This window comes from Lentinula edodes (genome assembly GCF_021015755.1).
Source record: "Lentinula edodes strain Le(Bin) 0899 ss11 chromosome Unknown C8R40scaffold_28, whole genome shotgun sequence".
NCBI lineage: Eukaryota > Fungi > Basidiomycota > Agaricomycetes > Agaricales > Omphalotaceae > Lentinula > Lentinula edodes.
In genome coordinates, this window is record NW_025764334.1 from 497,929 (window position 1) to 520,686 (window position 22,758).

General features: G+C 45.7%; 6 protein-coding genes across 6 annotated transcripts; 4 read left to right on the plus strand and 2 right to left on the minus strand.

Annotated features, from left to right (window-relative positions):
• The first annotated feature begins 342 nt into the window (after nt 1-342).
• C8R40DRAFT_414287 (Mus7/MMS22 family-domain-containing protein) lies at nt 343-7,097 on the plus strand. Its single transcript, XM_046234990.1, has 10 exons — nt 343-561; nt 612-1,784; nt 1,838-2,609; nt 2,675-5,500; nt 5,548-5,861; nt 5,922-6,086; nt 6,143-6,274; nt 6,326-6,536; nt 6,589-6,731; nt 6,790-7,097. The coding sequence occupies exons 1-10, from the start codon at nt 439-441 to the stop codon at nt 6,931-6,933; spliced, it is 6,003 nt and encodes a 2,000-aa protein (XP_046084132.1). The 5' UTR covers nt 343-438; the 3' UTR covers nt 6,934-7,097.
• A 1,191-nt stretch (nt 7,098-8,288) lies between these two features.
• On the minus strand, nt 8,289-8,603 carry C8R40DRAFT_1173106 (uncharacterized protein; the record flags this gene model as incomplete). Its single annotated transcript, XM_046231962.1, has 1 exon — nt 8,289-8,603. One exon carries the CDS (start codon nt 8,601-8,603, stop codon nt 8,289-8,291), a length of 315 nt encoding a protein of 104 aa, XP_046084133.1.
• Nucleotides 8,604-8,734: 131 nt separating this feature from the next.
• C8R40DRAFT_414351 (uncharacterized protein) lies at nt 8,735-12,502 on the plus strand. The gene is made up of 3 exons (XM_046234991.1): nt 8,735-9,117; nt 9,273-11,239; nt 11,293-12,502. The coding sequence occupies exons 1-3, from the start codon at nt 8,865-8,867 to the stop codon at nt 12,124-12,126; spliced, it is 3,054 nt and encodes a 1,017-aa protein (XP_046084134.1). The 5' UTR covers nt 8,735-8,864; the 3' UTR covers nt 12,127-12,502.
• An 81-nt stretch (nt 12,503-12,583) lies between these two features.
• Nucleotides 12,584-13,665, plus strand: C8R40DRAFT_1115317 (peptide methionine sulfoxide reductase). Its single transcript, XM_046228557.1, has 4 exons — nt 12,584-12,830; nt 12,887-13,135; nt 13,184-13,246; nt 13,304-13,665. Exons 1-4 carry the CDS (start codon nt 12,755-12,757, stop codon nt 13,522-13,524), a joined length of 609 nt encoding a protein of 202 aa, XP_046084135.1. The 5' UTR covers nt 12,584-12,754; the 3' UTR covers nt 13,525-13,665.
• Nucleotides 13,666-13,707: 42 nt separating this feature from the next.
• Nucleotides 13,708-15,416, plus strand: C8R40DRAFT_1273495 (proliferating cell nuclear antigen, N-terminal domain-containing protein). The gene is made up of 5 exons (XM_046234089.1): nt 13,708-13,878; nt 13,957-14,223; nt 14,279-14,805; nt 14,855-15,091; nt 15,139-15,416. Exons 1-5 carry the CDS (start codon nt 13,827-13,829, stop codon nt 15,202-15,204), a joined length of 1,149 nt encoding a protein of 382 aa, XP_046084136.1. The 5' UTR covers nt 13,708-13,826; the 3' UTR covers nt 15,205-15,416.
• Nucleotides 15,417-20,916: 5,500 nt separating this feature from the next.
• On the minus strand, nt 20,917-22,684 carry C8R40DRAFT_1071364 (uncharacterized protein; the record flags this gene model as incomplete). Its single annotated transcript, XM_046226324.1, has 14 exons — nt 20,917-20,933; nt 20,956-21,037; nt 21,096-21,185; nt 21,239-21,421; nt 21,488-21,565; nt 21,595-21,632; nt 21,660-21,704; nt 21,757-21,777; nt 21,837-21,854; nt 21,910-21,975; nt 22,035-22,125; nt 22,177-22,293; nt 22,342-22,526; nt 22,558-22,684. The coding sequence occupies 14 exons, from the start codon at nt 22,682-22,684 to the stop codon at nt 20,917-20,919; spliced, it is 1,158 nt and encodes a 385-aa protein (XP_046084137.1).
• Nucleotides 22,685-22,758: the final 74 nt, after the last annotated feature.

The window sequence follows — 22,758 nt, forward strand, 5'->3', positions numbered from 1 at the left end:
TTTTGCAAAAGTTGAAGCGCCGGCTACAGCCAGCTTTCAAGTTGGTAGCCTATTATTACCATGCATTAAGATTGGCCCAGCTTCAGTACTTTGACGATAGTCTCCGTAGGTTCGAAGTAATTCCAGCTTTCTTGGTGCTTTACACTGGCAGATTGGAGCACTGGAAGCCTGTCTGCTCTTGTCTGAGGCTGTTGGAAATAGCATAGAGTCAGAATGTGAGGGATTGAGACAGATGGAGTCAAAACGAGGTGAGGTATGAGTAGTATGTAAATCACAGCAGACTTATAAGTGAGTAGTGGTGTTGGAATTCTATATTGAATGCTAGCGGTATAGACGTTCATGATGTGCAATAGGTAGTGTGAGGAACGCGCGGTGTGACCTAACCCCGTGTTTGTAACGTTGATCCTTTCCCACTGTCACTTTAATGTCACTGCCACTATGGAAGACGACTATGTGGAGACCTCGGACCAAGATGAACTAGAAGAAAGTCGAGGTCTGTTCTATCAAAATCGAGTTAGACCCCGACAGTCAGAGTCTTCAAGAGAAACAAAGAGAAGAAAGGCGGGTACTGGATTTTGACACTGACAATTTATTTATATATCTTCATTTAGATCTCTCATGTATACGAGAACGCCAGCAAGGGTTCAGCTCAAAGTCCACGACCAAGTCAATCTAATGACTCACCCGGGCCAGCGCGAGTACGAGACTCTGCCCCGGATCCTTTGTTTTCTGATTTCGAATCTCAATCCCCGGTAACAGACTTCACAGAGCCATTGTCCGTGTTATTTGAGCCAATGGCTGATTCGGGCGTAGAAACACCTCTAAGCTTTCCGCCTTCTGAGGATGAGAAGGAGAATGATGACAGGAGGGAAAATGAGGATATTGTGGCTGGAGTTGCTGGAGATGACTTGGAAATGTCGCAGGATCCATTGAATTTACTGGATCATGACAGGGAACTTAATCTGTCACCGCTTCCCCCGTCATCAGCTCCTCGCATTTTGCCTTCGCCGCAACATTCTACTGTGGAAGATGCTGGCGATTTACTGCATTTCCACGACGGCCGCGAGATCTCGCCTGTGCCGGCTCATTCACCTTCGCCTCCTCCATTGGATCGTGCGCCTTCACCGTTATCTCCTCCCACTTTCCCTCCTTCAACTCATTCCCCTTTATTCTCCCCTCCGCCTCGACCCCAAAGCACAGATGGTGACGCAGAACTTGCTCGTGTCCTTCACGACGATGACGCTGTGGGTACCAACAAACGGAATCTCAGAAAGCGCGGGGAACACCAACGACGTCCATATACATTCGATAAAATACTGTACATGCAACAAATGAAGAACGTTCCAGAGGCGGTAGTCACAGCTCGATATCTTGAAAAGGAGAAACGAACAGACCGCGAACAAAGGCGCAGGGATGGGTACTTGTCTGAAGAAGAAAGTCAAGAACAAGAATATCAGCCACCGTCTGACCCGGAGGAAGAGTCCCAAATGCCACAGCCAAGAATTCGGCAAAAAGGAGACAGCGTAACAACAGGCGTTGGCAATGAGCTTCTTCCTTCCATGTCAGAGAGTTCAGACGAGGATATGAGAGGTTTGAGAAAAGAAGCGAGACAGATTGAGAAGCAGAAGAGGAGGAAGGAGAAGGAGGCAAAACGTGCGGAGAAGGAGAGGGAGAGGGAGGAGAAGCGCATCGCTGCTGAAAAGGACAAGGGAAGTAGAACAAAGTCGTTTCCTGTCAGAGATAAAGAACGAGAAGCGAGGAAAGAAAGGACTAAACCTGCTGGGGTAGGTCTTGTTTATAATTTATCTGTAATTCACTAAAGCTTGCTCTATTATAGAACCAGAGGAATGCTACTCCCGGCCCTTCAGATCGACATGATTGTACTCTGTCACCAGCGCCCGAACCTGGACCTTCTTCTGGAATTCTTCATAAACGAACGACGGGGCACAACGAGGATGATGCTGATATGGCTTTCTTCAACGATTGGAAATCGGATTCTTCTTCCCATAGCAACCCTCCACGCGTTGACCAGTTTGATTATGACGACAATGTAGGCTCTGGTCCTGGATCGGCATCTCCTCCCCCACATTTACTTAATTCCCCCCCGCCGTCAATGATTTCTCGACCCCGTTCCCGATCTCGTTTCACCTCTCAGACGACTGTGAATTCTGGTCATGTCGATGATTCGGACAATGATTCGTCCTCAGACTCAGGTGATGCCAAGGAGAATCGACAACTAAAGACGCTCGGAAGGCTGTATCCTAGGTTCATGCTTCCTGCGTTTGGTGTCAATACCCGCGCTCGACTGTCGAGCCAGCCTAGGGAACAAGGGAATCAACGACAGGCCTCTCTTCGTATTTCTTCTGATGATGAAGAAGACAGTGATAACCTACGACCGGGACTTGCAAGGGTGCGAGTCAGGAGAGGAAATATAAGGCCTATCAAGGGCGATACAGAATCAGAAGATGACGGCACAGAAATGGCTCCTGCGACTTTCAAATCTTCATTCTTTCCATCTTCACCACGCTCACCTTCGCCCTTTAACTCTCGTGGTCAGCGGAACATTCTCCGACGACGTTCCGTTCAACCTCAGCCTCAACGACAAAATAGTAAGTCCGTCCGCTTCTTGGCTATGTCGGAAACTGATTCTAAACTTCCATTCTCAATTCTCAAGTTCAGGAGCAGGAAATTATCGAAATATCTTCATCTTCATCAGAGGACAGTTCTAGTGACGAAACTGATGTCGATGATGAGGAAATCGCAGAATTTCTTCAGCGTAGCGCCAATCCGGGTCGTTCCGCAGTCAAGCCTTCACGGAAAACAGTGCGGAACGAGCTGTTGATTGATTACATGTTGGCAAGGAACGTGTATATCGGTGGTTCATCTTCATCGAGACGGAAACCAGGAAAATCAAAGCAGTTGACTAAAGGGTCTGGTTCTAGTTCAGGGATACGCTACAACACGAGCAGAACCAAATCCAGTTCGATATCTGCTAAAACTCAGACATCACTACTAAAATCTTTTGACTCAAATAAATCTTCGGCCGGTACCGGAGGCTATCGGCTCGATGTTGTTAGACCTGGACATGGAGGAGGAAGACAGAGTCTACTTTCATTCAACAATCATCGTCAAGCCCGAGAAGCTAGTAGATCTCGAGCCGCCGACGTCGACGGATATAGCCAGAGTGATCGTCGAGACGATGAAGATGACGACGACGACGACGAAAGTCAAGAGGACGAATCTTTACGAATGGAATCTGACGAAGAAAGATCTCGAAAGAAAGGCAACAAAAATCTCACTTGGAAACAGAAGCTAAAACAAAGGAAAGAAGCTGAACGGATGCACGGTGTGTATATCCATGTCGCCGATGCCGGAACGCGACTTTTAGCCAACGCAGGTCAGTTTGGTGCTTCAGAGTCAGGTGGGAGTTACGCCGGAGGCACTAGAAGGAAGCGCCGGACTACGAGAGGGAAAGGGAAAAGGCCGAGGAAGGCGAAGGGGAAGGGGCTATGGAAGGATCTGAGCTTAAATGCCGAGGATGAAGAACTTCATCGGGCCCTTGCGCCATCATCTTCCCAACATCGGACTACACATCCGGACTTAGCGTCGAAGCAGCATTTACCCCATCGTCGACTAGTCAAAAAGGATGATGCTGAAACCGGTGTTCTCGCAGAAAATGAGCAAGATGAAGGTTCAAATTCTATCAAAGTTGATACGGATTTTGGGCTTCTCACTTCTGGCCAAACCTTTGGGTTTAATACCTACATCAAGCGGGGGTTGTTATATGAATTGCTACAGCTAATACATCCTACTCCCCCTTCACAAGCAGACTCCGCTCCTGCGTCCGCACCCGCCTCATTAATTCAGAACTCGAAACATCCATCATATAGAGCCCCCCACCTCTCTCTTGTCATCTCGCTATCCAACCCCTTGTCAGATTTTCTCCGGGACTTACCCATCCTCTGTCAAAGTTTAGGAGATTTCATCATGGGTTTGCCGGATGTGGATGAAGAGGTGGTTGCACGAGAGTGGAGGTCCGTTATGCGAGGAGCAGAAGATGTACTTACGGGATTTATGAAAAGTGAAGGAGATGAGGCGAAGAAAAAACTTCAGGATATCGTTGGAAAGACGATCGGATTATTGATCACCCAGATGCACACGTCCGACTTCATCAAATCCACCATTGACCTGATGACGTTTGATGTGTGTTGGTTCGTGATCGAGATGCTGCTCCGTGCAGGCTTCGGGTTATCGTCGTCAAAGTTGCTCTCCGACGCCTGCAAGATACTGGTGCAATACTTGCTAGAAGTTGATCCTGGACTCAGGGACGTTATGACGCTGATAAGAGACCAAAATTCGGAGAAGAGGGAGTTCAATGACTCAACCTCCATCGTTCAGCGTGAAGCGGAGTTATGGGTGTGCTTAATTCATGTCCTGAGGCCGGGTGCGCCGGATGGACCGAGCTGCGAACACCCGCTGTGGGACATTATCAGAAAGGAGCTCGGACGTCGTTCCTCGGCTGCTGCGAAATGGACCCTGCAATCTAACGAAGTTATCTGGCAAACCATTGCCGGCGTGTGCGCTTTATCCCAGTTTTCCGAACATGGATTGTGTAAGGACAAGCCCTCCATATCGGAAGGCTGGAAGATTGTTTTCTTTGCCCTTAAGAGCGTGCAATTGAAAGCCGATTCGGCAATTGACCAGCAGCTGAATTCCGCTCCGCTCAGGATGAAGGACCGATACTTTGCGTTAATTGTGCGACGTTGCTTCTTCCTTGTCAATTGCTGGAAATGGGCCATCGAGTCTTCATTTCCAGTTTTGAATATTTTCTCTGGTGCGTTTGGGACGCGGAAGTTCCGGAACTTACTACATGAGAAGGCAGACTTCCCAGAGTTCTTGAGGACTCAGCGATGGGGGTCATGCTTTGAATATTCACGGAGAGATTCTGCCTTCGTTCTTTTTGTGAAGCTTGTCGTTCAAAGGGGAATCGCACTCAAACAGTCCGAGAGGCCGTCACCACACAGTCTGGAGAAAAATCTAACGTTGATCACACCTCTTAGCTCGGTTGAGATGTTCTCAAAAGTTCATCCTCCTCAGGGAAACGAGCTATCAATGCTCTATAATCGTATGGCTGCAATCGCAGTTCGCATTCACTTGTCGCCTTCAGATTATTGTTCGCGGGTCCAACAGGCCAGGCAGTACTTCAACTTTCGAACATCCGATGATACTTCTAGGATGGCTTGCATACGAAGCTTGATGTATGTTACCCAGATGATGATATTAGAAAAATTGCCGTTGGAGCAGACAGAGGTGAATGCATGGTACATAGAAATCGTTGAGGTGTTGATCAAAGAGTACAAAGAATTGTCTGGAAAGGAGGAAAAGTCATTGAACCGAGTCAGGTTCTTGCTCAATGCGGTATTGGGATCTCTGAGGCATATCCTGAATGCATACAACGACCCCGAGATGGAAGCACAGTATCCTGACTTGTCTCTATTTGGTAAGTGGGTTTTATACGCATCGAACATTGACTCAAGATTTGATAAGATGTGGTACAAAAAATCGGGAGAGAAGCGGTCGTTACAGACAATACCCAGACTGCAAGAGAATTCGCAGCGGTTATTCGTACCTTCCTTTCGCTGAGGGATAAAGTAGTGTCTCCTCCTGAACGTCCTCCCATAGAACCGCTGCTAGACAATGGTGTAGAGTCGAATGACAATCAGGAAAGCCAGGAATATGGCGAGGTGGATATTGATATGAATGATCCCGCACTCGATGAGCTTCTAGGCGGCAATGCAATTTCGAATGCCTCTAACAGATTACATCAAGACATCGAAGTCAAGGATCGCGTCGTTGGCAAGGTAAGTTTTGCTGAATTTGGGTGAACAAGTGTAATATCTGAAACTTGCCCGCGCATTTAGAGCCTGAACTCTCTGACATGGCTTATCTATCGTTGTTTGAAAAACATGTTCGAGGGATACCCCGAAGGTCGAAGCCCTTCACCTCAGGTTATGGAGAACGTCGATGGTTGGATCGATACATGGATACAATGTGCCAGCATTGCCATAATACATAGTCAAAGCATGGTCAGTGGTTGTTCTCATCCAAGCAGCTTCTCCTCACATTGTGTACATCTACATAGACATGGTTTTCACTTTGTCTAGACGTTCGAAAAACTTGGACGGCAATTGGCGATGTCCATTGGCGACGGCGGATCGATATTAGAGTTGCATTGAACATACTGAGGAGAGCGCCCATGTCGTATGCAGACAGTGTAAGTGGACCTTTGATTCGATTCAATTCAAAAACCAAGCGAGCCGTCCAGAAACTCAAGGACTATTTCATCGAGACACTCTTTAATTGTCTCATTCCAGTCAAAGTCACAGTTGAACATGACTTCCTGTCTTGCATTTTCTCTATCGATGGACTGCGCCATCCACTGTTGAGAAATCTGCCGGTCACACTTCCTCCGTATCCGAAGATCCTCGCCTTATCGAAGAACGACTTTACGACATCACGAGACAAGTTCTTGAGAGGTAAGCGTCAAAGCCACAAATGTGAAGCCCTCACGATACTGAAAGACCACAGGTATTCTGGATAATATTGAACAATCTTTACACGACGAAGAGAATGAGAGTGGAAATCGCATTGTACTCGGTGAAAACGTCACAAATAAAAAATATGGTGACTTCCTGGCAAAGTTTTTCTACAGCCTGAAAGAGATGTATTCAGTGAGTATCTCCTGTCTCCGACGCATATGAGATACCGTACTTACTTCTGTGATATCAGAGTATGCCAGAGGGATCGAATGAATGTCAAGATTACAAGATCAAGTGCAAGGACTTATGTACGATGACCTTTGAGGATCATCCGCGGATTGGAACATGGAGAAGGATGGCTACATGGGACGTTTGGTGGAAAGGATTGAATTAATGTGTGGGTGTGACCTGTTCAATCGATGAAACCCTGTGGATTGCATCAAAACATGGGTGATTTCTTGGTTCCAGAACAACCAGATGTTACACTTCGCTTGTACGCGAAGGATATCGATGGTGTGGTATGAACGAGGCCGGGCTTCAACAAAATTCCGCAAAGCCGTTGAAAGTACCCAGGTAAATGGGCTCGCCGAGGTCATGGGTCTATACTCTGAAGTTGGGATGTCAAGATACATCTTGAACACACGAGCGGTGTAATAATCGCACCGGGTATTGCCAAACATTTTAATCAATACCGGCAAGGAGTCACTTCATGCGCTATTCTTATGCACCTCAATGCCTCAGCCTTACATGCGTACAAAAGAATTCCGTCTCTATTCCCTGTTCGTAATATACGGCCAAGTATCAGGACCCTCTGTCTCCGGCTGACGCGGTGCTTTGGGCGAACGACATACTACATGGTGCATATAGCCCTCCATTGTCCTATTCGCTTCTGCAAATGGCACAAGAACCAATGAGGAACCAATGTGTCTGAGTTGGGTCTTGTATCACCGCAAGATACGAGGTATATGACATCTACTTACGAAGGTTCAGTGACAGGAGGATGTCAGGAGGCGAGATGAGCAGTGACAAAAGAGGTCTTTCTTTCCTTGAAGTTGGATCTGTCGCGCGTGCTACTTGTACCTAATTACTAAGTATATAGTCAAAGTAGCGTTCTCGAGAGATCAATATTAATCTGCAAATTTCACAAGTGGAAACCTTTTCTCCGATTTATCCACAAAAAAATGAATTTTCTTCAGGTGTGAAGTTGTGTCGTACGATAAGGTAGAATCGACAGATTGGTGCACTGACGCCCAAAAGCAGTCTATAGGCTTGCGATTGTACTTCGACCGTCGAAAGCATTGATGAAGTAGTTGAAATCAAGGAAGTTATATTAGAGGTAGCCAATGAGTGATCCAGGGCTTGTACTACTCTGCCATGACACACATACTAGCACTAGCGTAGGGCTACAAGTAAAAAGGACGAAATGATTGCAGGGGAATACATCGTCCAGAACCTCGAACCCAGATATTAAAAAGAGAAATAAATAATAGAAATTGGGAGTGCATATGTATGGAGTGAAAGCTGATGGAGAACAGTTGATCTGGTGAATGTGGAGTGTGCAATGGAGCACCCAGGGTATTCCGCTGAATTAAGGCCACCTATTAATGTAAATGGCCCACAAGGATAGCTACATGGCAGCGGATCCTTTCAGCGAAGTACCACTTGACCAGAAAGTATCGGTGCTTTTTGAGAAAAGAACAAATTAGGCTAAGAAGAAAGTAACGGGGAAGGAAAGTTAGCACACCGTTTTCAACTCTTCTTTGGAGACGTGATCTGCGTGGGTTGCGGCTTCTTCTTCAATATTTCGTACAGGTCAGGCGAGGCTGCGCCCTGACGGAAAGGTACGAATACGGCTTTAGGGGAAGCTGTAGTCCGTGTTGGGGGCGGATGAGGGGTTGAGCGAGGTTGTGTAGAAGGGGACAACTGTGGTTGAGGTTGGGAAGTCGGACGAGACGCCGACGACACAGAAGAACAGCTCGTGAAGGGATGCGTAGCGAACGGATTGAAATGCGAAGGTAAAGGTGAAGAGCTTGATGCAGTCACATTCGCGGTGCGAGTAGACATGATTTCTTCCTGGAGCTAGGGGGAATCTAGGTCTGAGTGCGGGTTACTTATAGCAGGAACTGAGGAGATTACGTTTCAAGAGCATTGAGAAGGACGGACAGCTCGATTAATAGTAAATTGTGATCCGGGAGAGCATCTGACCCGGGGACACGACAAAAACGAAGCCCCGTGATCGTTGTGCGTCGACGGAAAAATTAAGGGGAAACACCAGTTCACGTTTTTCATGATCAAGTCGGTTCATTCGGGGCGTTTGTCGCGACGATGCGAAGAAAGATATTAAAGAAGCCAGAGCCTAAAGGCACTATATGCGTGACACATGTGACAGCCAGAGATCAAATATTAGTGGCTGTGGGAACATCAGTCACGATCAGAAATTATTCCTGCAGGACAGCGTTTCGATACTTCCTTCACCAGTGTGGTGAAACAAGCGTGTTCTTTTTGCAGCAAAACTGGAGCATTTTACCGAATTTCCATGTTACTTTGTATATCGAAATGGTCAAAAATCGTACTTCACGTGAGTACATCTCTGAATTCATCTTTCTGGCGAGAGCCGATTCGAAATTGTCATGCGAAATTATCATCTACCCAGAACCTCAAGGCTCTGCCTCGTTCTTCAGGGTCGTTAATCGTCCTTTTCACTGACCATCTTGCTCTTATCATCTCTTATAGTCAATCCAAATCAACAGCCTTCCGTCATGTCGCCTCCTCACCCCCATACCGTAACCATCGTCGCCGAAGACGACGACGACAACGATATCTGTCCAGTATGCGATGGCCAATGTACCTGCTCCAACAACACACCTTCCTTCTATCAGCAGGCACCCCCTACTACCAGGATCCCATCTCCTGCACACGACCCTCCAAGACCTATTTTAAAGATCAAACTTCCACCGAATCTCCTCAAAAGGAAACTGCCTCCGACTTCAAAGACGGCATCTGGCTCATCCTCATTGCCATCTTACTCTGCACACGACTCCTCCATTCAGGCACAACGGATTCCAAAACGGAGAGGCCGTCCGCCAAAAAATCTTGTTTCACATTCCGGCCCTGGCGTTGCAGGCCCCTCGACTTCCGCATATCAGCGTCCCAAGGCCAAGTCTGTTGCCTCCCAAAACAGATCTCTCCAGAAGAAAACATCGAAATCTGCTGCCAGAGACAGCGACCTACGGAAAAGAGCGATCAAGAAACGTAAACGCGTCGATTCTAGTCACGAGTCTTCCTCCTCGGAGCTCACAGATTTAGATCTGTACACTTCGAACAACAACTATCATCGTAGCGTAGAAGATCACGACGACGCACGATCTGTGCAATTCCCAACATTTGTGTCTGCTTTATCATCTGATTCTTCTGCTAGCAGTTCAGATAGCGATTCACTTTCTGGGTTTGAGACCGATTCATCTATCGAAGCAGAAGAAGAGAACTTCATTCTTACAGAGGAACGTGCTCGTGTCAGACGGGAACTACTCAATGGCAGCGGAGAAGAGAGCTTACAAAAGAGGCGAGACCCGAACTGGGTCATCCGGCCTAGACAAATGAGTGTCGATGCACCTAGTGATGTTGACATGGATGAAGACAGTGAAGCGACGGAGGATGATGATGATGATGACGAAGACGAAAAGGAGGACGATGACGAGCCGGATGGCGAGGATACGGAGGACATGAATACTAGACGCCATGGATATGTTGGTCTCGTCTCTGCTTGGTCCGAGGAGGAAGAGTCTAGCTTTGACGCTGATCTCTTCTTTGCCAACCTCTCGGACAAGGAGTCGGGCTCCTCTGGTTCCTGTACTCAAAGTGACGATGGGGAAGACGGTGATTATTCTGATCCCGAACTTGATCTTTCTCAGACTGCTTCCAGCTTGATCCCTCATCTCAGGCAGGGCGTCGGTATTGGTATACCCAATTTGGCCTTTGAATTGACCGAAGGCTGGGATGGACAGGTCGTTTTTACGAACGGTCATATTGAATCTTCATCTCGAGATGGGCTTCAGAGTCTTCTTGAAGCGAGCTTCCTTCCGCCAGGCCCAGATACTTCTCCATCCCCCGGCCCAGATGGTGACGTAGATATGTTTTCCACCGACGCAGACGGTGAGGCGGATGAAGAAGGTTATGAGCAAGACGTGGATCAGGACACTGCTGAAGCCGAATACGAAGGTGATACTACCGACGAAGAGCTTGTTGGTGAGGACGATCTCCCGAACGAACTAGCCATGAGCTTGTTCAACACCCCTTTCGCATTCAGTAATGCCCCTTCCATCAATCCCATGTCGATGATTAGTCCTTCGTCTTCGTTCAGAAGACAATCTGATTTTGGAGTTGAATCTCCTCATCCCAGCGATATTCTTTCTCAAAGCATGACATGGGGAACGAATGACCTTGAAGAACGATTCGAAGGGGATGAGCCAGATGAGGAAGAAGAGAACGCCTTCATCTGTGAACAGAGGAATAAAGACAGAGCCGCGAGAGGAGGTCTCCCGAGAACTGGGTTTTTCGAAGCCGTAGAGGAAGCGAGACAGATTGTCATTGATGGAGAACGGAAGGAGATTCCTTCTTCGTATCCAAGGTTCACTGGTCGAAAAGGTAAAGGCGTCAAGAGCAAGTCGTTATCTATATCCCGTGGAGGGAGGAGCGGCGGGGTAAGTGTTTTGATTCGCTGATACGTGGATATGAATTCACCCATTCTGTGTAGTCTGAGTTTATTCAACGCAAATCGTTCCGACCGACTTCTCTTCCTCCTCCCTCGACACGCAGTTCCGTTTTATCAACATCCGTCTTCTCATTATCCCCTCCGAGTGAAGTACCAGAGGAAATAATGACCCTCGGTCCCAGCGCTGAGATAACACCTCCTGAATTCTCATCTGCATCCCAATCAGAAGAGCCAATCGCGCACTCCATGACCATTGACCTGGATGATGTTCTGGATGCGTCGTTTATGGCTGCGTCAGAACCCACTGCAGTTTCTAACACTGATGAAGAATATCCTGCCGGGTCATCTGTTGCTGTCAGCAACTCGGACGCCGACCCTTCTACCGGTCAATATATCAAGAGTCTCAATCGCTGGGATGTTATCTCGGTTGGCGCTTTGCGAAAAACTGGTGTTCTGACAGACTCCACAGTTGGCCGGGGCTCCGACTCTGGTCCAGACTATACTGCCTACAGCAACGTCATGAAAAGTAGTCCCCTCAGTACCATGTTATGGCATAATCGAAATGGTGCCTCAAAACACCAACGTTCTTTGGGATATATCCTATCTCCAGAGTTGGGACCTGTGCGAGATGGTGATCGCACACCAACTCATGGTTCTCAGAAACACAATGGCTCCCCTCCGTTTAACACCAAAAGCCGCAAAGAGCTGCGGAGGGAACGAAAGCTAAAGAGAAAAGGCTACGGACCCGTCAATAATCACAAGCATACTCATCTTCATCACCAACATTCCCATCATCCAAATTCAAAAACACGCAGTACCAGTTCGTTTCAACGGTCGAACTCCTTCAATTCGCCGGTGCCCTCATTGAGCATTTAGTCGTTTCTGAATATCCAGCGATTTTTCCTTTGCTCAAATTTTTCTCTCCAAGCGTGTTTCGTACTCGAAAAGTATGATTGGTCACATCTGTTTCACAAATATATCCGCTTGCGACACTCCTTTAATGCATGCTTACTGCGTTCCCTTATTTCAATATCTCTAAATCTCTTTCGTCGTTTTTGGGTTGCCTTCCAACTTTGTATCACTGTATTCCACCACTCTATCATCAATCTTCGCTCGCTCACTTCATAACAACAATTTTCTCGTATTTCTTACGCGCACTGAAGCTGAAGGCGTAAGTATTCTCCATGTAGCATGTATGTACCTCGAGCGATTCGTTCAAACTTTCAATGAAAATTCTTATTTAACTTACTGAGCTAGGAGAAATTATTAGAATCTGTTTTACCAAATATTGCGACAGTATCGCGCGACGCGGTAGGGGTTGGAGGACGCGACCGCCGACGTTGTGAAATCTCACGTGAGCTTCCGACACGCTTTAATAATCCATGGAAACTTGAAGATTTCCGGGAAGCACCTACTTACTTACAATCATCTGCACCCTTACATATCCTCCTCTTGTTAGTCTCGCAAAGCAGCTACGAATTCGATCACTTAACCTCACTTTGCTATGCTAGGACGGTTTCGATCTCTACTATTTGGTCCACCTTTCGATCCATCTTCACTGCGCGCTACTATGTCATCGGGTAATTATCCAACTTCTGACTCCTGTGTACACTTCAGAATCTGATATACATCCAAGCCACCAACGCGTCTACCGAGATAGCTACCTTCGCAGCAGGCTGTTTTTGGGGCGTTGAACACATTTTCCTGAAACACTTTCCACCCAAGGAGAACAAGGGTATTATAAAGACAGCTGTAGGATATACCGGGGGGAAAGAGACAGTGACTAATCCCGGCTATAGAGATGTTTGCTCTGGAGAAACAGACCACGCCGAGGCGTTGAGGATTGAGTTCGATCCTACAATCGTGTCTTATGCTGACCTTGTTGGTAAGTCGTTTTACCGTTTAACTACAGCGCTGGCCTTACCTGTCACAGAATTCTTCTATCGCACGCATGAACCCACAACTGTGAATCGCCAGGGAAATGATCGTGGCACTCGTAGGGCGATACATTATTTACATACCTGGGGTTCATCACGCTTATTGATCTTTCCAGAGTACCGTTCCGCAATCTTTGCAAATACACCCAAGCAACTCGAAACTGCTCTGGCTGTGACAGAGGAAGTCCAGCAAAAGCATTTCACCCCCAAGGGAGAGAAGATTGTCACCCAAATCGTAGAGGCTGGCCCATGGTATGACGCCGAGGATTATCATCAGCTTTATCTCTTTAAGAATCCAAACGGGTATCAGTGTGCAACACATCGCCTTCACTGGTGATCACTCGACACTCGGCGCTCAGCCTTGAATGATGAATGTAGCCCTATGTAGCCGTATTTCCTGATGTATTGTCAGTGTAGTGTACTGAGGGCGTACTTAAACTTTGAATGTAACTTTAATCGATCTCGTGACATTGTCGGACATCGAGTCGGAGCTTGAAAGCGTGCGTGCTCACAATCAACGCGTCTTCCCAAAGTTCCCATTCATCTTAACTTTCACTTTGACTCTTTTCTCCGAACCTCGACGCGTATACTACTCGAAACGCGCTTTTTTTGAGGACATCATTTTATTAGAATCGGAACATGTTGGAAGCCAAGCTCGCCGAAGCCAGCGTACTAAAAAAGCTGCTTGATGGTTCGTGTTTTTGAACGCGTCGACACAATGATTTCATTCTTACTGACCATATTTTGTCATCTACTTTCTTTTCTTCAGCTATCAAAGAACTTGTTACAGATGCCAACTTCGAATGTTCAGAAGAAGGCATAACACTTCAAGCAATGGACAACTCACACGTCGCCCTTGTCGCGGTTAAACTGGTCCAGAACGGGTTCAAGAAGTATCGCTGTGACAGACCAATGCCGCTCGGCGTTAATGTTGGAAGTTTGACAAAAGTACTGAAATGTGCTAAAGACGACGATGTCTGCACTCTAAGGGCAGCCGACGAAGCGGATGTGTTGAATTTGGTTTACGAAGCCAAAAGTATGTTTTTTTACTATTTGGAGGATCTTTAGTAACAATGGCTTCTCTTCAACAGACTCCGATAGAATATCCTCGTATGACCTGAAGCTTATGGATATCGACGCCGAGACTTTAGGAATTCCCAAGACCTCATACGAAGCACGAATAGTCTTATCTTCCGCTGAATTCACGCGTATTGTACGCGACTTGTCGCTGCTAGGTGACTCAGTAAGAATCGAGGTCAGTAAGGAAGGCGTGCGATTTGCTAGCGACGGCGAGGCTGCCAATGGCAACGTGTTACTAAAAGGTCAAGGGCCGATAGGAAAGGTGGAGCGTGGTCCACAAGGGGACGACTCGGATGAAGACGAAGACGGTGAAGGCGTGAAGAAGGAAAAGAAAAACGGCGGTGAAGAGGAAGATGAAGAGGCAAATGGTGAAGAGGATGAAGAGGGGGAAAAGAAAAAGAAGACCAAAGTTAAGAAAGAGAAGACTGATGACGGTGATGTCGAGATGGATGAAGATGACGATGACGGTGAGGAGGAGAAGGAAGATGAAGAAGATGAGGAGGAGGAGGACGGAGACGGCAAGAAAAGAAAGAAAAAGGCGCGTTTTCGTTTATCATATACACTCAAAACCTAAACCTGTCCTGTAGTCTAAGTCTTCCCCAAAACCCGCCAAGAAAGCAAAAACCGCCGCGTCTTCCTCGAAATCCAAGAAAGGAAAATCCAAAGCTGACGACGGAGACGAAGACGAGAACGAGGCCGTCATTATCCAGATGAACTCACATGTCTCCCTCACGTTCTCGTTAAAATATCTTGTCAATTTCAGCAAAAGCTCGAACCTCGTTAAACGGGTGGAGTTATACATGAGCAACGATGTGCCACTCTTAGTGAGTGTAAGAATACCTTTAATTTACGACTCTAACATCAATTTCAGGTTTCGTATGACTTCGGGCAAGGCTACATTAGGTATTACCTTGCGCCCAAAATCGGAGATGATTGAACAACAAATTATTTTACTGGTGAATAAGGCTTGTTACTTTTTTATAGTGATTCTGTGATTTATAGTAGATGAAATCTACGTGTGTACATATTCTCATGGCTTTGAAAGAAACCAAAAAATGCCTTTCTGCTACATACTGTGCAGCTTGTGTAAAATGTGGGGTGAAAATTTTTGTTTACATACGGCCACTGGTCGTAATTATGCATAGCGTCAATCCGATTTAACGTATGTCGCGTTGTTTGTATTTCGCCTTCTGAATACAAGTAGAGCGGTATTGGATCTCCAAACATAAGTCGACCCGGCTGATACGCATACAGGATATATAGACTATGCATATATACAGGCCTGCATCCATAGCTATCCATAGCCTAAATGATGTTTCGCCTTAGATACATTAGAGGACATGCTGAGAAAGATTTGAAGATAGTATATTCAGGAAAGTATTCAAAAACCAAAGATGTGGAATGAGAATGCCATGATAAACCTGTAATCCTGTTTGCCAAATCTTACGGTGTCTGTTAGATTTATCAGCGTCCATATCAGGGAATTCGAAACTTGAAATTTCGCTAGAAAATTTGACCCTCAAGCTTGTTGCCTCTTGTTACCTCTTGTCACCTGTACTTGTTGCCACTATGATAATGTCTGATAATGTAGTAAAGAAAATTCAAGATGCTTATCACCTCATGTCACTCGTTATCAGGGGAACGTCCTGGAACGTCTGTGCTATGTATGAAGAATGGTTTCAATTCCCCAAAAATGCGCCGGCTAGCGACGGTGTCACTTCTGCAAGTCGGGAGTGCCATGCCCAGTCCTGTCAATGAGTGTTTTTTCTTCGTTCTCGTGAATTCCGGCTGCGAGATTAGAACGGTTTTTCTTTGAATTCTGGCTTGCGAGGAGACTAGTAGAAGTGCTGGGTGTCCATGGCACACATCTTAGCGCAATGTGTGTAACATGGGCCCCAGCTGTTCCTCAATGGGATCGTGTCGGTGAAGCTACCTACCTAGTAATCACTCCGATAGACTCCTTAGTAGTTGATCAACTTGCAAGAGCTCAGAAAGAGAGTGATCCCCTCTCCTTTCTCTGACTCTACAAGCTCCGACAAGCCATCATATTCGCTACTCTCCCTCCTTGTCCCTATCTCCTGAATAGTTGTCTGGGGGCCTTGAAGACCCTCTCTAAGTCCCTGTTGCGCTGAATGTACAGTTTTGCAGATCAAGTACATAATCTTCAGTCAACCGCATAACGTCTCGAAGCTTACAACTTCCTCCGCGCACCTGAAACTCCAACATTACTAGCTCCACAAATGGAACAGCAAATTGAAAATATAGTATGATAGGATAGGATAGGATAGTTAAATTATACTGGCTAGGTCCGATTCCCGAACAACCAGTTTACCGTACTGTACAATCACTACTTAAGATTACAGTAACGGAACACACATTTCTAATGCGGGGGGGCGATTATGCCACTCTCACACTTGATGAGGAAAAAGCAAGAAAAAAACCTCGTGAAACGTGCACGGTCTTCCCCGTCTCGACAATGCATGTGAGCAGCTCCTGCATTAAGCTGGAACAAACATTTCAGTGTTATATACCACTTCTAAAACATCATATGTTAGCTTTGCAAACAATTCAGTGATCCTTGTCTCAGCCAATAATATGCGAAATAGCATCCATGCATTGGAATAGGATTTTGCATACTGTGGAAGTTCTGAGATGACTTTTTGCATGAAAGAATCCCTCAGTTTGATCAATTCAGTGCTTCCTTTACATTCAAATAACACATGGGCAGGATCCTCAACAGAGCATTTACAGATGCGGCAAATTCGGTGCTCTCTGATGATTCGAGGTCTGTTCCGTTCATTCCATCGCAGACGTTCTACTGCAAGTTGGTGATTGCCTGTCACCATGTGGATCAAAGCTTTCCGATGTTTGCCTGTCGGGACCGTCAAATAATGTCTAAAAGCGAGAGCTTTGAAAACCATCTTTTTATTTTTTCGGTCATACTCTTTCCGATCTTTCAGAGTATCAGCTGTTCTGGGACATGTCATTAATGCATTTTGTAGAGTCCTCTCCATGGAGTCCTGAATGTGTTCTATTAAACCATTTAGGTGTGCTGCAGTGATATCCTCAAACTCTGGAATATTCCATGTGACTGGAATTGGTAGGCTCTCAAGTACTCTGCATGCCTCCAAAATGATGGATGTATGTCCTTTTTGTGCTAAAGAGTAAGCTTCTCGCATTGCTTTCCATGCCAGATGGTGATGTGGTAAACTGATTAAGTACTGCATGTTCTTGAAGAAAAGGATAATCCGTCTGTATCGAATTGGCATCACTCCTGTTTCAGTGAACAGAACCTCCAAAGATGATCGCTTTTGGATAGAGAGAGCCCTTCGTAGAAAATAGTGTTGTACTTCTTCTAATTGCTCTCTGTGGGACACTACCACATCCATGATAAACTCAGACCCACTCTTTAAATATGGGTCTACTCTTGCCCAGTACATAGTAATCATATCCTTAATTGGCATGTCATTTCCCACAAAAGTTTTAGCATGAAGCACAGCACCAGCAGCATTCTTGGCCTTGTCTGCAAGCTTCTGATAATTGTCCTTGTATATACCTCCCTGACCAGTCTGATGATGAACTCCAATATATTTCAGTTTCTTTTTCTTTTGCAAAGGTTTGTCATGCAGCATAAAAACTGTGTCTGCATTAGCTTCCTGTCCAAACACTGTGATCATACATTTAGGTACAGAGACTTCGAAGCCTGTGAGGGATGCATATTGTTCAAATTGTCTAAGTTTTGATTGGATACTAGAAGGTGTTGTACTAGCCATTCCTGTGTCATCTGCTTGTAGCATATGGTTCACATGCTTATCATGAAGGACAACATCTGTTGGGTGCTCTGTCACTTTAAAATCTGCAACAACCAAATTGAACAAGTTTGGTGAAACCGGACTACCTGTGATGACCCCCATATCACCTCCAAAAGGTTCCGAGTGAGATCCGCAAACTCTAACCACATAAGCCATTTTTGCATAGAGCATACGTAACCAGTCTATCATTGGACCTTTTACACCCATCGAGAATAGTTTTATCCACATTACAGATCGATCTGTAGAGGGAAATGCATTTGTCCAGTCCATGTATGCAAAATATAGTGGGGTTCCCAGAGATTTAGCCTTATCTATCATAGTTCTCAAAATCAATGGATTGTTAGTTGTTCGGTATGTAGGTCTGAAGCCATTTTGTGAGTCAGGTATCAAATGTTTCAAATCTGCATAAGACCTTATTCTCCGGTCAATTATATAGGCCAACAATTTTGCGAAACAGCACTCTAATACAATAAGGCGATAACCATTTGGGTCTGAAGCATTCTTTCCAGGTTTTAGAATGCCAATCACTATTGCATATAACCATTTTGAAGGTGCTGTCTTGTTCTTGACACAGAAATTGAGAAAGGAAGCTATATTTTCATTGGGAATGTCCATGATTTCCTTGTATGAAATGCTGTCTGAGCCTATAGCGCTATTCAGGTTACATTCTAGTACATGTTCCTTGGCATCTGCCACTTCCTCTTCATGGATGGTCAAGCTAAAGAACTTTTGCTCTGTTGGGTCTAAGTTTGCCTCAGGTAGCATTGCTTCCAAGTGCTTTAGATATGACAGATGCTGGTGATTTAATTGCAATGATGGGACCACAGGGGTATTCAGCCTTGTCTTAAACTCAGTATACAGGTGGTTTAGTGAAAGCTCAAAGTCTTTTGCTTTTGGGTCAAGCCATGACTTGTATAGCATCCAAAATTGTGCATTAGTTTTGCAATTGCGCAATTTTGCAAGGTTATCATCCCGGATTTTTGCCACTTTAGATCTTCCTCGGTGACCTTGCTCCGCAGCCCAGGTAATTGACCTACCAATCATTGTTCTGGGTTCTGCGTGTTCCGGTAGATCCGTGGAGACTTTTTGAACATCAATTGCTTGCCTGTTTCCTGGGTCCCGCTCCCATGGTGAAGATACTAGGGGGGAATAATCCCTTGGAATATCTTTTGTGCATCCTATTTTTGCCAATTCATCTGCCAATTCATTTTGGGGAATGCCACTATGTCCTTTGACCCATATAAAGCGGGTGAAAGCTAAGCGATACTTCAGCAATAGGCAGATGTCTTTTAATAGGTCCCCATTTGGCATCTTCCATCCTGTAGATAGGTGACGGCCCGCCCAATAGCAGCATTCTCGAATGACATAGGTTGAATCACAGAAAATGTTCATTGCTCTTTTTGGGTTGACTTTTGCTAGTAGCATCAAGACAGCATATGCTTCGGCTCTGTTATTGGTGGGAGTCTCAGGCCCTGGTACCCTTAGGCTAATGTTCTGGTTAGACTGTAGTCCGAAGCATATCCCAGAACCAGCTCTTGCATAGTCTTTCCCATTCTCCAAGCATGAACCATCCGTGTATACCGAGATTGGATTCTGATCATAGTATACTGGACCATAAAAGTCTCGGAGCAATAGGTGTGGAGGTTTTCCACTCTGTAGCATTTCCTGATATAAAGTGTCTGTCCATTCATCATGTATTGGTATTGTGAGAGGAACTTTTGGTTGGCTGGATTGTTGAGCAGTCATGGTGTAAATCTCGCGTGACATCACCAATGAGAGCTTTGAGTGGTCCGACCATTGGTCTTTCTTCGATAATGGCCTGACTTCCACGCTCAGATTTTGTATCATTGGGCACAGCTCATCTGAAACCAGAATATAATCCACAACTGCTTTGCCATTGTGCTGGTGGGAAGTGTAAGACCCACGATTGGGAGATTCCAGTTCGGTACCATTCACTATTGCCAAGTTCATCTCCTCGCATAACTGCAGAATACGCATTCCCCTTGCATTGACTTCAGTGTCTTGTGATAACCGTGTCAAATGAGCAGCCTTTGGGGTTCTTGAAGATGTCCGTCCATTAGCATCTGTAGCCACTACAGTCTTTTTCGAACTGTCCACCAGTGCACATATCCGAATTGTTTCAAATAACTGCTCTTCGGGAGCTACATCTGTGAAATGTATATACCTAGATAGCACAGGCAGTATATACGCATTGATAACCCATAAGCTGCCAAGATCCAGAACCAGAATATCTGGTGATGAAAGCTTTGACTTCGAAGCTGCAATTCCTTTCCGAACAAAAGCGCAAACACCTCCGTGTTGCTTTTCCCACTGTTTCGCCGTGGTGCGAGATTGAACAAAAAAATTGAAACCATCCAGTTTTGTCAGTGCATCTTCTTCCTCAGTACATAAGTGTGTTTCTTGGATGAGAATTAAATTTATGTAATTCCGATAGTAGAACTTCGACGAAGTTCATGGAAGGGTATCAAGAAAAATAATTTCTGTAGTCCGTACCAAAAGAAAGGACAGATCGTTGACTTGAATGTATCATATGTAAATATGTAGCGTAAATTTCATGAATGTCTGTGGACCAAATTAACTGATAAAAAATACTACTAAGCAAGCTGTCAGCAGGGCACAATCATAGAAAGGCCTAGCTACGCTGTTGGCTGAATTTGTGGAGGCGCCAGATTCACTGGATGTTTCAGCGGATGTAGTGGGGGATACCGATGCCGAAGAAGTCGATGATTGCAAGGTGGTGGTGGAGGTGTTGTTAGGTGAGACTCGTGAACCTGTCAATGTACCCGAGATATCTAAAAATAGTTTAATATTCTGCCCTAACGAGTTGTAAGAACTGAATGATACGTTGAACTCACATTGCTCAAAGGTGGGAAGTGAATAATTGGTTTCCAGGTACGGCTGAGTCTTGTTCAGCGACACTCCAACCGGTACAAGATACTGAAATGATATCGAGAACGTAAGATGCTTTGGAGGGAGAAGAGCCAGCGGATCATACCTGGAAAACAGATTTGAGTTGAGGATAGAAACTAACAGCCTCTGACATAGTAAAATTGTTCAACTCGTGAGTCAATAGAATGGTCCCAGTCTAAATGATCGACTTGAGTACAACCTCAGCGCACGGCTTCGTTCAGAACATACCGAGTTGAACGCTCCTCCCTCAGCCTTTTGAATGAAACTGTTATAGTTATCCACCACAGTTTGATCAGTGATGGTCTTGCCATCTACACTGGCGTCCGCTGTATCGTATTCCCACATAATGGTTTGCAACCCTAATGCGTTTGCGATAGCTCGTATTCTGTCATCAACGTCGCCATAAGGTGGCTTTTTTTCAAGACAATTCCAACTGAGTTAAATAACTATTCGACTCGTAATGAAAGTTGAACTCACTCGCCAACAAGTAGGTGTAACGCCTACTACAAGTTTGATCATTTGCATCTTTTCGATAGTACCCAGTAAGCTTTTACTCTGAAAGAAAATTTTGCAAAAACGCGCACAGCTAAACGAAGTTTCAACATGAATGTTGAATTGAGATCTGGTATGACAGTTAACGGCAACTCACAGTACCACAATTCTGCAAAAGCATCCTCGCTAGCGAATGTCGTCACTGGGATGCAGATCAAGCTTCAGTTGATTTGACAATATTGTAAAATACGTACTATATGGATGGGACCAGGTATCTGCAGAATTTTCTCTAGTTATTTCATCAGATCGAAGTACTGCTCATTGGGTAACTCACGGGCACATATTTCATGTCCTGGGTGATTATATTCAGTAAGTAAGCGGCGTCGTCTATGAGATGTCAGACCTACCATCAGTGAGAGCACGCTGAGCCTCCAGAGGAAAGTCCGCCACATTAGAACCAATGAAATAGAAAGCTGTTGGAAGAAATTGAGTGGAATGTTTTTACGGAAGGATACAGGATTAACAGACTTACTTGCTTTCTGGTTTTGGCTTTGCAAGAAGTCATAAAACGCGTTGTGCGAGCAATTTGGTCCGTCGTCGAATCCATAGCCAAGGGTGGATGGCTTTGAGACTTATTGTTAAGTTGGAACGGATAGATGCGGTAGAATACATACCTCCGGAGCAGCAGTGATATCAGGGGGGAGGTCAGCCAGTTTTGGGGTCGTACATTGACCATAGGTCCACCAGCAGTCCGGGTCACTTGATGAGTAACTAGACGGTGGAGGTTGAGTCTGTTGAATGTGAGAGCACTGTACGCTCAGCCCCGAATGACTAAATACCTTCTGGGGGATGTTTGTGGGGATGTTAGCCGATATGGAGTTCCACTTTGCAAGGGCCGCTGAATCGTCAGACAAGATTTTGGCGGCTTCCCACACCTCAGGGAAAGAGTTCATTTGATTTGTGACAGGCGCATAATCGTAGGGCGTGCACTCCTGATCTGGGTCTAAGTGGGGCTTTTTAGGAGCTGATTGACAAAGAGGAAATTGTGGGTGTACCAGTAATGGCGGCTTCACCCTGCTCTGAGGTGCGGTCTATTGTAGCAGCATTGCCAGCATGAAGAAGAAGTTGGAGACAGATCAGTGTAGACAGAAGCCGAACATGGAACAACACTGGGAACTGCATCACAGTAAAACCGGCAAAGGGGTCTGCACCACAAAGAGGACTATACAATGTGCAGGACCTCGATGGAAGCAAGA

Bases quoted from the DNA above. Each gene is read 5' to 3' on its own strand.
- C8R40DRAFT_414287 (XM_046234990.1), top strand. From the start codon at position 439: ATGGAAGACGACTATGTGGAGACCTCGGACCAAGATGAACTAGAAGAA. The intron at 2,610-2,674 runs GTAAGTCCGTCC...TCAATTCTCAAG, and splicing joins TCAGCCTCAACGACAAAATA to TTCAGGAGCAGGAAATTATC. The intron at 6,732-6,789 runs GTGAGTATCTCC...CTGTGATATCAG, and splicing joins GCCTGAAAGAGATGTATTCA to AGTATGCCAGAGGGATCGAA.
- C8R40DRAFT_414351 (XM_046234991.1), top strand. From the start codon at position 8,865: ATGCGAAGAAAGATATTAAAGAAGCCAGAGCCTAAAGGCACTATATGC. The intron at 9,118-9,272 runs GTGAGTACATCT...CATCTCTTATAG, and splicing joins GGTCAAAAATCGTACTTCAC to TCAATCCAAATCAACAGCCT. The intron at 11,240-11,292 runs GTAAGTGTTTTG...CATTCTGTGTAG, and splicing joins GTGGAGGGAGGAGCGGCGGG to TCTGAGTTTATTCAACGCAA.
- C8R40DRAFT_1273495 (XM_046234089.1), top strand. From the start codon at position 13,827: ATGTTGGAAGCCAAGCTCGCCGAAGCCAGCGTACTAAAAAAGCTGCTT. The intron at 14,806-14,854 runs GCGCGTTTTCGT...CCTGTCCTGTAG, and splicing joins GCAAGAAAAGAAAGAAAAAG to TCTAAGTCTTCCCCAAAACC. The intron at 15,092-15,138 runs GTGAGTGTAAGA...CATCAATTTCAG, and splicing joins GCAACGATGTGCCACTCTTA to GTTTCGTATGACTTCGGGCA.
- C8R40DRAFT_1115317 (XM_046228557.1), top strand. From the start codon at position 12,755: ATGCTAGGACGGTTTCGATCTCTACTATTTGGTCCACCTTTCGATCCA. The intron at 13,136-13,183 runs GTAAGTCGTTTT...TACCTGTCACAG, and splicing joins GTCTTATGCTGACCTTGTTG to AATTCTTCTATCGCACGCAT. The intron at 13,247-13,303 runs GTAGGGCGATAC...TGATCTTTCCAG, and splicing joins GGGAAATGATCGTGGCACTC to AGTACCGTTCCGCAATCTTT.